Raw genomic sequence first — 13,287 nt, forward strand, 5'->3', positions numbered from 1 at the left:
CTCCGTAGAGCATTTGGAATTATTATATAATATTTGATGAGCAAATATTTTACAATAACTCCAAAAATAGAGCCTGAAGGAATATCATAAATTGTAAAGGATTGGGTTGTAGTTTAATGGTTCACTACATAGTTACCTAGGTTAATAGGTGGTTAATAGGAAAAGTTACGATGTAGTTGCTGGTTTTAGTAAAAGTTCAATGGTGGTAAAGAAAAATGGAAAATGTTTTCTTTATCGAGTATCTGACTTTTATCGTGATACTAAGAGGAATAGCATTGTATCATTATTGAATGCAATAATTGAGTAATAAAATAGAGGAAGTGAAATAAGAATTCCTTCAAACCTTTTTCTTTTTTTAGAGTGTCCATCATATGGTCCACTTCTTCTCGAGATAGATCTTGGATCAAACCTTGAAAAGATTTACTTATTGATTTAAAAAGTTCTTCTATATCCTCCACTTGCAACTGCAACTCCTAAAATCATAAAAAGTTTAAAGTCAATGAATAAGATGAAGCTTAAATGGTATACTAAACTACGTTACTGATTCACTGCACATAAATTCAAAACTTTTCTGACTTCCTAATGGTTAGGGCAACTTTTTTTGACGTGTCATTTGAAAGTACATATACTAAGTGAACTAAGTTCAATGTAATTTTCCCAACTTTTTTTAACAGTAACTGTGAGATAAGTAAACAAGCAGTTCCAACGCCAAAGCGTTGAAGGGCGCTTCTTTAACACTGCGCATGCGAGGAACGTTTTCATACGGCCAAGCGAGAGTATTGCGGACGGACGATGTATTACAAATTGCCTACGTGAAGGTGGTCCGGCAGTAACATACCCGCCGCTAGTCTCTGGAAAACAATAGAAAATAGTAGTTGCGTACCTTGCCAGCGAGCGCGCTGCGAGCGCATCTGTTTCAATTACCTAGCATCGAGTCGGGCCTCTAACTTTCTATTCTCTCTGACATAACCTTAAACCTTCAACCCAGAGCCGCAAACAGCTGACGCTTGACGATGCTGCGCTGAGAAAATGAACCAATCACAAAATAGCACAGTAATACGTCACTAAAATGAAGAGATCACGTGACTGTTCGTGATTTTTTCGAATCAATCTGAAACTACAACCTCGAATATGAGGCATTTAAGAATAACGAATCCCCAAAATAGTTTAACCAGGTAACACGTCCGTGCGAGATTGTTATGCTTAAAAGCAAAACATTTCACGAAAACTTTTACGAATACCAGATGAAGAAGAAAATCAAATTTTCCCGGGTGTACCAGAATGGCGTCATTACCCATAAGGCAAAACGGTATGTAGTATAGTACATGTTACATCGGGGGAGTCGAACGGCTGGAAAGGGCGCATCTGGTACCCAGAAGCGCCCAAAAATTAGGGTAGCCAAAAAGAAGGTCTAAACTGTGCTCTCATTTCTTTTGAATTTACTCAGCTTTTGGATGCCGCGGTAAAGAACACTTGGCAACTTTGAAGGACCCAGCAAAAAGAAGCATCATTTCTCCGCTGGGACCATTTTTAATGTAATTTTACCATGCGCAACAGTTCAACGAACTGTAGGAATAAACTATTTGCAGGCAGTAATAGAAAAACGTTGAGAAAGGGATGCATACTTGTAGTTGCTGTCCATACTGTTTAATACTATCAGCTGACGTAAGATTGGGAGAGGATAAAACATCTTCAGCATGCCGCATCCAAGACTGCAACTTTTCAACTCCAGCGCGATAGGATTTACGGTTCCTGAGTATATCACCTGAGTGCATGTACTGTTTCACATGCTGAAAAAAAAAAAAGACAGAAAAGTAAGCAAAAATTGATAAAAATGCGCTGAGAATTAAAAGGCAAATACTAAACAAAAATTCATCAACATATATCCTGGAAATTGGTTCACAACCATTAGAATCGTATTATATTTTGGTACCACCTGCATAAAACCAATATTTTAGAAATATCTCAATTACATCTCATTAATTTGGCTCTTAAAAGTTCACTAATTGTAGGCCACTCGCCGACCCTGTTTACTTCTCTGCAATTCTAGCGACAGAGACTATTGACTCTCCCTTCTCTAATTCCAAAATCACTTCTTCAATTATTTCCTCAGAAGTGTCGATCACAATAACCATTAAAACTGTGCAAACTCATTTCATTCACCATGAACATCTTCAGTATCCATTGTTTAAGTTACAATTTTCTGAAGCAGTATCATTTTGAAATATGTGCTAAGATTGCTGAGGAACAATATACATGAGAGGATGAGAAGGGCGATTAATTTTTTTCCATTTCATGATGGACTTTTTAAGTCCTCAGTCCAGAGTTAAATATGACGTTCCTCACCGGGAAAATGCTGTCCCATTGCAAACTGATTGATTGGAATTGGTCTTTAACTTCTGCTGCTACACTGCTTTCGCAAGTAGCTGTAAGGAAGTTAGCGGCCTCTTCAAGCTGCTGATACTTTTCCTTCCATACACTAATATCCTGCACAAAAAAAATTAGATTTACAGACAGACTGAAATATGAAAAGCAAGGTGCCTAGCAAAATTTTCTTTCCCTTCTTCCTGAACCTTGGATTTTCCATCTCCCTGCCTTTCCCTGATTTTTTGGTCTAAATCAAGAGTGATACAGAAATGAACATGGCTCTGTGCCAAGTACCAGTAAGGGGCCCTTTCCAAAGCAAAGGAAAAAATCACTACGGGCTGGAAGAGAGAACTGTGGGGCTCATTATCAAAGGACTAGGAGGATATCGATGGTGAAATTGCAGAATTGCGTATCTCAGTTTGCGGCGTTGCAGACTTACTGTCATACTTTAGTTTTTACTTAGAAAACTACTAAACATAATTTTTTGAAAATTTTGGTAATTATTCTTCTCTGTGTGAAGAATATTCTGTAAAGTTTCAAGCTATGATGTTGGTTTGGTCGCTTTCTTGAAAATAAAACGGGAGCGGAGATTGTGAAACACAGCAACCGATATACAAACGCATTTTTGCAGTTTCACCGTCAGTATGCAAAAAGTCACATTCTTGTATTGAATATTGTCATTTCATATATTTGAAGGACAATAAATGCTAAGTTTAAAAAAAGTAAATAAATAAAAGAAAAAGAAAATTCTTGCATGGTCGTTTGCAACTCTCCCAGTTAGACGTTTACTCTCGCTGACTTTTCAAATTTTCAGGTCACTAACCACCCTGAAAAAGGAAATTAATCCTGAATGACAATGATAGAACAAACAATCACATTTTTACAAAAAAATTTGAAGTCTGTAAAGATTCCAAAGAGTTGGAAGACAAAGCTGTGGATGCATTATACCTGGAAAAATTCTAAACGATCATCTTCAGATTGACCTAATTTGACTTTGGCATTATTTAGCCAGGATTCAAGTTGAGATTTCAAACTGTGCCAACGTTTCCAATTGAGGACCAGTTCTTCTAGCATACTTTGCACACATCGCAGTTCTATGGATATACTCCTCCATCGCTCTCCGATTTCTTCTATAAATCTGTCAGCACTTAATCTTTCTTGAGCATCTGCAAAAATAACAAAATTGATCAATGTAAAACCAACAAATCCAATTCTAAATGCTGGTGACTTTACTGAAAAATTGGTTTATGGAAAAATATTTGACCGGCATTGGAGGAAAAATGGGTATTGAAGAATGAAAGTGTCAGAGGGGAAAGATAAGGATTTTTTTAAAGAAAATGATGATGCCTTCACCAAATTAAATACAAACATAAGGTAACAACGATCCTATTACCTGCTAATTTAAAAAAATCCATTATAAAAAGGACCGAAAACTATACATTCAGAAATTTTTTCAGTTTTCAAAGAAACACAAGTTGAGATACTTACATTTTCCATTAAAACTAATAATGTACCTACTTAATTTCTGAGAGAGTAATGATAAATACAAAAAAATCTCTTTCTTTGTAAGCAACAAAGATACCTCCTCATTAAGCTATTTTAATTTTAATTGAGATGAGAGAGAAAGAAAAGAAATGGAATTTGCTGAGGAATTTCACACAGGTTTAGTTCGTCTTCTGAGAATATTTTCTAAAACTTTTAATCAGAAATATTGGTTGTGTACTTTTTTCCCCATTTTATAAGTCTTTTAAAAAAGAGAGAGAAAAAAAATAAGTTAAATACGAAATTTCAAAAAAACACAATCAAGATATGAGTTTCCTTTAATTTTCCCATTGATTCGTATGTAAATAATTGAGAGATTAAAAATGAAGGGGAGACAATTTACCAATGTTGCATTCTTGCTTATATTCTTCTATAACATGCTGCATGTCAATGTACGCCTTGTTGAACTCCTGAAAAATTTTATTGCGGGACACGAAATTTGTGTACTGATCCAACAGCTGTTCAACATGCTCCTCCCGCCCATACTTGACAGTCCACGCTCGTAACTTATTCTCTGCTAAGTTTAAGAATGCTACTAGGCAGCACTGCAAACAGAAAGATTTGGCATCGGTTCAGCATTAAGTAGACTGTAAGCTCAATTAAGCTCATTCTATCAAAAGTTTGACGAGATGAAGCAAGTGTGCCATGAAATTACGCGCGGTAAAGTGAGCTCTATAAATCTCCAGCAGGAGACAGTTTTAATGTAATAACTACGTTGATGCTTGAATAAAATCTGAAATTTAGAACTGGACTTATAGGTCCTTCAAACTTTTAATTTTTAGGAGAAAACCTTCATAACTACAACTCTGTTGCAGGGTTATTGCCTTGTTCTCGTGTCAAAGATCCCTTTCACCAATCCTATCAAATTAATTCAAGGATGGAGGAAACTATTTAAATGTTTATCTGTCTGTAGAATAGACAATAGAGTTCTAAATCATTCTGTTGGAGTAGAATACCTAGCTCTCCACCATACGGCATAATTATTCATTAAATGTAAATTTTTTTTCCTTGCCTGCAAAGTTTATTTCACTGGTTAGCTTAATTTTTAATATAGGTCTTTGGAAAAATCCTGAATGGATTAAAATCCAGAGAAAAAACCCAGAATACTTGACCCATGAAGAAATTTTCACATTAATTCTGGGAATTTAACACTTATGTGTGTTTTTTAGAATTAAAATTAGAGGAGGTTAAGTCCAAGAAAGTATTCTTACCTTGTGTTCTAAATACTTCAGACGAATTCTTCTTTGCGCGGCCAGTACAGATACATTCGATAAACGAGTGACAAAATGACTTAATTGCTGTTCTGACACTTGGCTCAGTATCACAGGAGACTGCAAGGCAGCTTCCAACTCACTTTTTCTTGCAGGAAGGTCTTCAAAAAATTTCTACAACACAATTAAGATTGAGTTAATACATCGTATGTTAATAATAGTGCAATAAATAATCATGCAAGGGGTGAGAGGAAATAAAATTCGAAACTGCAATAGCACTTTCAGCCATTTAGTTAACACACTGACCACCTCACTGGCGATCCCAAAAAGCAAAAAATGGCACTGATGTCACTCTAGTAAAATGTCTTGTCAATTCGACGGTGATATTCAAATCGTGGTGATCTATGTATAACTTTCATTTTATATTTGACAAGTTTGCTTTTTTCAATCGAATTTAGAATAGACCTGTCATAGGGCTAAAATTAAAATGAAGAAATCAGGACCAAGCAAAAAAATAAAGTTTCAACTGTGAGAACGGAGAAAGATCTCTAGCACTAATGGTCTAAAGTCTGGGTTGCATTTTCTAAGAATGGGAAGTCTCATAGAGCTCCTTGATTCTTAAAATATCCAAGACTCAGTTTGGAAAATTGGGAACACATAAATTGTCAAAAAAAAAATAAAAAAAACAGAAAACTCAAACATTTTCAATGGTGATTACATAGTATTACAAACCTTGTGTTCTTCTAGTTTGCGACTGATAATTGAAGCTGTTTGTTCATTCATTTGGGCTGGAATGTCATCAGAATCAATCAACTCTTCAGCATGATATAGCCATGCTCCGATTGTGTTCAAAGGCGGTGGTAAATGTGAATCCAAGATATACCTCCAAAATCGTACCTACCAATTAAATAAGAATATTTCATACAAGGTATTTTTGAGTAATCATTCAAAACACTTTTGTATTTTAGAATGTTTGAGTGAGGTGAGATCATCAACAAAATTTGAAACCTTCAATCAAAGAGACGAAGCACTAAGACTCATGTAAGTGCAAATGAAAGAAATTTGACAGCATGATGTTATCATTGTACCCATATAATATTAGACAGAGTATTGGTGATTTTGCCAACGACTGTTCTGACATAAGTATAAATTACAGACTGAGTATAAAACTGACAAATACTTCATGGAAAGAAAAAGCTCAACAGAGCACAGATTTTCTTTCAAGAGAGAAATTGTTGCGAAAATATATGATTACCTGAGAAATTAGAAGTCGATGCAGCTGTTGTACCCGAAGCCAAGAATCAGGCGTTATGCTAATACTTCCTTCAGAGTTGACTAAATTTTTCAATTTGTTCATAGTTACTTCTTTCCTAAAAATTTCATTTTCAAATTCAGACAGCTCCTGAAAAGTGAGAGCACATTGTTAGCAAAAAAAAAAATAAATAATTTTGATCACCAAGACCAAATTTAGAAATCATATTTCAAAATTCTAATGTTTCAGACTAACTATGGAGATGAAACTTTGGAGAGAGAACGTTGCAATGCTACCTCACACAAGCTTATAAATATGGGTAGGAAATAAAATTAGAATGTCCTTAGCATTAGTTAGTTTACATTCATTGCACATTGTCCATCAAGTTGCACCTGGGATTAGTAGATAAATTTTCACTTAAGAAATAAGTTATAAGACTGTGATTTCAATTTGTTATGATAGATTTAAATATTACCTACCCTTAAAATCGATGACAAGAAAGATAGAATGATAAGGAAGGCTAACATTGATAATTAGAAATTACATTAATTTTAATCCCAAATATTAGGCACAATGATGCTTTTTTGTCATTTTCCTATGGATGTACAAAGGCTCGAATGAACTTTTCATTTTCAAAATTTCAATATCTGCTTATCTAAGAGTGACAATATACCACCAATAATTCAAAACACTTCTCATTCAAGCATTGAAAAATACAGGTTTTGACTTAATTTCTTTTGGTGCACTATTAAGTTTACACAGTATCATCCTTATGTAATGAAATCATTTCAATGCAGGCTCAATTCGTTTTCCATCAAGGTTGAATTAACGCTCCAATCAGAGAGATAGCGAGATCAGATCACCTACTTAGATCCTTACCTCTAAAAGCTGAGGGTAAATACATTTAAATGAAAAATATATTACACATGGGTTAAGTAGAGATTAATTAAAATGAAGTAAAATAATCAGGAGAAAGCAGGCCCTTTGGGTGAGATGCAAAGACTTACGCGACAGGAAAGTACAAGAGCAGCGATGATACCAAAATAATATGGGAAAGGGTTGACCGTGTTAGTGTGGACTGTACTGTGATTTTCAGGACTAAAAAGCTACAATATATTGAAATCTACTTTTAATTTTGAAATAATTTATCTACAGGAAGAGGTTAAATTAATTTTACTTAATTCTACGAGGAGTCAAAGTGAAAATGTATTAAATGCAAAGGAGCAGGTTAGGTTAGATGGACAAGTAGGCATTAGCTGAGACAGGGGGCCGAGTAAAACCACTTACTGGATAATCCCCAGGGACTGAATTACTTTCACGGAGATGTTGAAGGTACTGAGTTCGCTCCAACAGCCACTGAACGAGATCATTATACTCAGCTTGAATAAAAGACAATGACTCTCCCGACTCATTCTTCAAGGCTGGGTACTTGTGCAAAAATTGAGCAACATACGTCATGACCGATTTTTCATCCGGTCTATCCACATCAACATCCTGGGATCACATTAAAAACGGAGTGAAGACAAAAATTTACCATCGTAACATCTCTCTGCTGAACACACTTTTGCCTCACACCAAAGGGCAGACCTATATTGGGGTATGAAATTCTACTTATCACCTTCAATGTAAATCAAAATAAACATCCAAACCTAGGAGAGTGAAAATCGACTAAAATTTTACTTGAATGCAGCACTTTTAAACCGTAATAGACATGTTAAAATCCTTCCATTTCAAGCTTATTATCATGTAAATACTAAAATTATTTATTCTAAGCAATCTGAAGACAGTAAAAGAAACACAATCTGTTAGTTTTGTTGAAGGCAATTTTTATTGTCAAAGGAATTTTCTCATACATCTTTTCTTCCTGTCTTTGGTTCAGATTGTAGTTTCACTAAGTTATGGCTAAAGGCAACTTGAATTTTGCCCTCCTCTCACCAGCCCATAAAGTAAAATAGAGAAAAGTTTATAAAGGCAAAAAAAAATCTGTTTTGGACGTACAAAAATTCCGCCTCAACATGGTTCCTAGATGAAAAATTCCTCTTTCAAAATCAAACTGAAATAAAAATTCTGGCGAACACTTGACACCTCAAAGTTGATTGGTATCAATTTATAATCAGTGTGTCCATGTGTTTAATGTACAACAACTCCAAAGTATAATGGTTTTAAAAGTAGAACTAAAAGATCAAAAGTGGAATGATTTTTTATTTTACCTCAGGGTCGAGAAGTCTATGGATTCCTAAATCTTGTTCAGCAACGCTGAAAGCGGTTTCCAGTCTTGACAAATTTGATGATCGCGTTAGAGTTGTTAAATCCACTAGGTTAGTCTGAATTGTGTTAATCATGTGTAGAAATGCAAATCCATCTCTCCAACTTGGTCCAAAATCTCGAACGTCTAAGTTGAGATCCCTAATCAAAACAGAAATAATTAATGAGTTTATTGCTATTTTGGAATCAATGATACCGTAATTTTAGATAGATCCTGTATATGAAAAATAATTTTTAATTAGTACTGTTGGATTCAATTAGAGGAATTTTTGTAATGAAAAAGGTGAGTTTTAGGATTTTTTTTTTAATTATTCTCATTACAAATAATTTGAGAAGCTTGATCTAAAATTTTTAGGACCTTCAACTTTCATCTGTTTCTATTAACATATATCTTGGATCTTTAAATTATGTCCCCCTGAATTTTCATTTCATAACTGCACTGCTTACTCTAAGATAAACTACATTGCGACGGTGTAAGTCGGCAATCACATAACTTGTTTGCAGTGTCTGAAAATCTCCGCCTCTATGTTATTTTTTTAAAGAAGAACAAATTGACATCATTCCTATAAGTTTTTGCAGAATTTTCTTCCCATCGAGAAGAAAAATCACGGCAGTTTTAAAGAGTTGCTGTTGAGTAGTTTCCCGTTTAATAAAGTATGACAGGAAATCTGCTACATCGCAAACCGAGTTATGTGATTGCCGACTTACACCGTCGATTGGCTCAGAGATTTAAGTACCGATATATTGTTGATGAATTGATGACTCATTAAATCATTTGAATTAACAGCGTATTAGGACCTTGTAAGTAAAAATTAGAGACCAACATAATTCATTAAAAATGAAATAGGATAGAATCTAACGCATATGTGAAGAGCTTACTTGGGCAGTACATCGGTAACCCATTTTAGGAGAGCTTTACGTGCCCCAAGACCAGACTTGCGGGAAGACTCGGATGAGTAATCTATGGAAGATAAGCTATCGATGCTACTTGTTCTAGTATTGAGCAATTGAAGAGCTTTTGTATTTTCTTCAATCTGGAAAACATAGACAAACAAACAGTCACAGGATATTCAAAATAAAAAAAAGAAAATTTTGACAGATAATTAAAAAACACTGCGAAAAGAAAACTTAGAAATGAAAAAATTATCACATTGATCAATTCAATTGATGGAGCTCTAATCAACAACCAAAGAGGGGAAAGATAATTTGGACCGCATTAAACAGAAAGGAACCAAGCCACATCAGCTGTTGCCAAATTTAATTGGGCAATTTAATTTTTTACATGAAAACGGTTGTGCGGATTTTCGTGCAAATTTCAGTGAATTTTCTCCATAGTGCGAAACAAATTCCTTAAAATTTTCAAAGAGTCTGCACAAGCGTTCACTCGTAAAACATTATTTTGCCCAGTTAAATTTGGCAATAGCTGATGTGGTTTGGTTCCTTTATGTTAAACGCTGTCTATTTATGCTGCTGAAATAAACTTGTTGCACCTAACCAATAATAAGAAGGTTAACCCATTCTTTTTAGAACCAATTTTCAAATAGCTCTCAAGATTAGTTCCGCAATTAATCCCCCCTCCCCCTCCTGCCCTCACACCTGGCCCCAGGTGATCTTTGCTTGAAACCACAAAACTCAAGTCAAATGGCCAGGAATTAAATAAAGGACCATCTTATCATAGGACCAGTGCTACAGCTACTACACCACAGGACGCAGTGTTGAGTGAAGTTCTAACACTTGCATAGTTAAAAAATACATTCAATGCGTCTTGTTTTCAGTTAAAATACGTTGTCTTGGTATCAATTGAATTTTTTTTTGGGAGAAGAATGTCATCTATCCTATCAAAACTTTTATTTTATGCACTCTTTCTTCATGATTCAGCCATCAGTATTTTCAATTTTATAGCTCAGAATTATTCCTTGATTGTGGCCTCCTGAAAATATTTTTTGTTCCAAAAATGTAAGTCGTAAATAGTAATGATTTGGAGTTATGATTGGCGAAGTACTTACTTGGAAGTACAAGATAATTGTCCAGATAAGTCCTAAAATTATGGCAGGCCGTCCATCGACGAGGTCAGTTGCATTTATGTTAACTAATTTAATCTGAAAAGCAAAATATTGAAAAATTACAAGAAAATATTGACAAATTACAAGAAAATATTGATCAATTAGTGTCAAATAAAGGAGGATCAGTTTTATATGCGGTGTTCCCTACTAATGTTTAGTTTGACTGAGCAAACTCATAGATTGAACCAAATCGAGAATAAAATTTATTTATAAACACTACATTATTGGTTATTTGAATCGAGGATTTGGATGTGCAGACCAAAAAATTAAATCTAAGTGGAACATCAAACGTTCAGTAGGTATTTAAAAGCGAACTTTTATTTTAGTGTAAGATTCGGAATTAAGAGCCAGAAACTGGGCAGTTTTTCAGAATCTTCGCTCTATTCATTCGAAATCAACTGAAAAGAGATTGAATTCATTGATAGAAAAAGTACAAAACGACAGAAAACAAACCTTTTTACTTTTGAGAAACTCGAGTGCTGTATGGGCATTACTTAAAAATTGAGGTCTCCTAAGATTACGTCCTTTCTCTGTGGGCTGGATAAACACAAAATAGCAGGTAAAAATAAATGAACGAAATTAAATGGCATTGTACATACTTTATGATAAGACAACAAAAATAGCAGGAATGATAATATCAATTTATACAGGGGATTATTCTTTGTATAAGTAGGTAGATCAATACCCATCATTTAAAAAGTTGTATCAAAGCAAAATGCTGGACAGGATAAATATTGCATGATTGAGCCGTTCTAACTTATTAAATCTAAATTGTAAGATAAAACACACATGAATAATTTATATCAAGGACAACGGAAAATACGACCGCATGATCTGACAATGAGTCCTAGATCTAATCTTTTCAAGTCAAAAAAATATTAGAAGCCAAGGGTTCGTTTCGATTGGCATAAGTCAGGCTCATATATTTGGAAGAAAGAGGAATGTCTGAAAATCTCTTAGGCTAGGCAACAAAATGAACACTACGCTTACCAGTTTTTCACCGGATAGAACTTCGAGTAACGCCAGAAGTTTGGTCCCGTCTTTTAAATCATTTATCAAGTCATCTATCCTCAATGGCGGTGTTCTCTGAAAAAAGACACGGATAAACGCATTCAATTTGATGGATGAGCATGGAGACATAAGTGATCTTTTCTATGTTTAATGGAAAGCTAATGTTGACACCTCCATAAAAAGAATGGAAAGGGGAATTGAAAGGGGTATCCAACTTTCCGCTCAGCGCTTCCGGAGAGAAGAGAAGCATGTAACATATCGATGGCTAAAGTGCAAGACCACGTATCTCAATTGGACGTATTTCTGCCGAACGGAACTGTGTGCATTATGACGTGAGCCCTGTTATGCATATATTCGTATGGGCCTCAGGGTTCATGTCTTAATGCACATAGTTCCGTTTGACAGAAATTCGTCCAATTGTGATGTTTCAAAATCTTGGCTTCTACTCATAGTTGGACTGGCCATAAGGCCAATCTGCAATTGGCAGATACGCCCCCTGACGCATCGAAGATACGCCCCCTGACGCATTGAAGATGCGCCCCTCTGCCAGGCATAGCGAAATAAGATGAGAGAAAAAATTATGACCTAGAAAAAATGCGGAAAATTCATGAATGAACGTGAGAAGAGAAAATAAGAGCAAAGAAAGGTAGTGAACGAATGGTAGTGGTGAATGGAGGTCCTGGAACTGTGAACCGGAAAAAGTCCCCAGAGGCTCCTCGACCTACAAAAATGCTGGAAAATTGATGGTTTATTTTTTATTTTTTAAATTTGTTTTATTTGCTAAATTCAGATTTTGTATCCGTAGCTCAATATTTTGAAGAAGAGAATGTGAAAAATTGGAACATACTGATTATTTATTCAAGCTGTAATGAATGACAATTATTTCACTCACTAGCAGACATCCGATTAAATAAAGTGCAAACTTACGCTATTACGCTTTACGCTTTTAGCTTTCGCTATTACGCGAAAAATTGGCCACTCTCCGTCGTAAAATTAGCTTTGAGGCGTTGAAAATTTTTGTCGATGGTGGTTTTCGGAAAGGGGATGATGAAAGGGGATCATTGAGTGAGGAAAGCATAATAGCTCTCGAACTTTTGTCAAGTGTCAATATACCTATGCATAAAATTTCCAAGATCGGTGAAAAATTATTTTCTTCATAATTTTCACCTTTTTGGTAACACAGAGACGTTCTATCACCCCCCCCCCCCCCCCCGTCCTCATCCGCCATGTGTCACTCTCTCAGAAGAGGTAGCCCAGACAATTTTTAGACGTGCCCCCTTTTGATCGCTTGAGGAACGCTTTTTTCAAAATGATAATTGATTAGGGCACATCTTATTTTTGGCTGTGTTGCTCACGTAGCCCTTGAAGTACCACTACAAATGAGACAAACGAAACTAACACACTAAGGAAATAGAGTAAATGGAAAGACGGCGTAGAGATACAACTATTCGTGCTTGATTGATGTCTGTGTTGCATCTGAAAAATTGAAGGTGCGATGGCGCGAGCTGTGAATTCGCGATGTTCCGCAGCTCCACTTTGTGCTGCTAATGAGGTGTCGTGAGAAAATTAAGAAACG

General features: G+C 35.3%; 1 protein-coding gene across 2 annotated transcripts in view; it reads right to left on the reverse strand.

Moving 5' to 3' along the window:
* The window catches only part of LOC109035280 (uncharacterized), a 250,496-nt gene that overhangs the window by 167,416 nt on the left and 69,793 nt on the right, over positions 1-13,287 (reverse strand). For both annotated transcript variants that reach the window (XM_072302795.1, XM_072302794.1), the window contains exons 5-18: positions 11,691-11,786; positions 11,154-11,237; positions 10,644-10,736; positions 9,517-9,671; positions 8,583-8,778; positions 7,660-7,866; positions 6,376-6,522; positions 5,853-6,017; positions 5,121-5,294; positions 4,253-4,454; positions 3,316-3,533; positions 2,347-2,487; positions 1,626-1,790; positions 344-473 (exon numbers count right to left, since the gene is read on the reverse strand). In XM_072302795.1, coding sequence (XP_072158896.1) covers positions 344-473; positions 1,626-1,790; positions 2,347-2,487; positions 3,316-3,533; positions 4,253-4,454; positions 5,121-5,294; positions 5,853-6,017; positions 6,376-6,522; positions 7,660-7,866; positions 8,583-8,778; positions 9,517-9,671; positions 10,644-10,736; positions 11,154-11,237; positions 11,691-11,786 — 2,173 coding nt within the window. The remainder of the gene's footprint in view (positions 1-343; positions 474-1,625; positions 1,791-2,346; positions 2,488-3,315; positions 3,534-4,252; positions 4,455-5,120; positions 5,295-5,852; positions 6,018-6,375; positions 6,523-7,659; positions 7,867-8,582; positions 8,779-9,516; positions 9,672-10,643; positions 10,737-11,153; positions 11,238-11,690; positions 11,787-13,287) is intronic.

This window comes from Bemisia tabaci, chromosome 7, assembly GCF_918797505.1.
Source record: "Bemisia tabaci chromosome 7, PGI_BMITA_v3".
NCBI lineage: Eukaryota > Metazoa > Arthropoda > Insecta > Hemiptera > Aleyrodidae > Bemisia > Bemisia tabaci.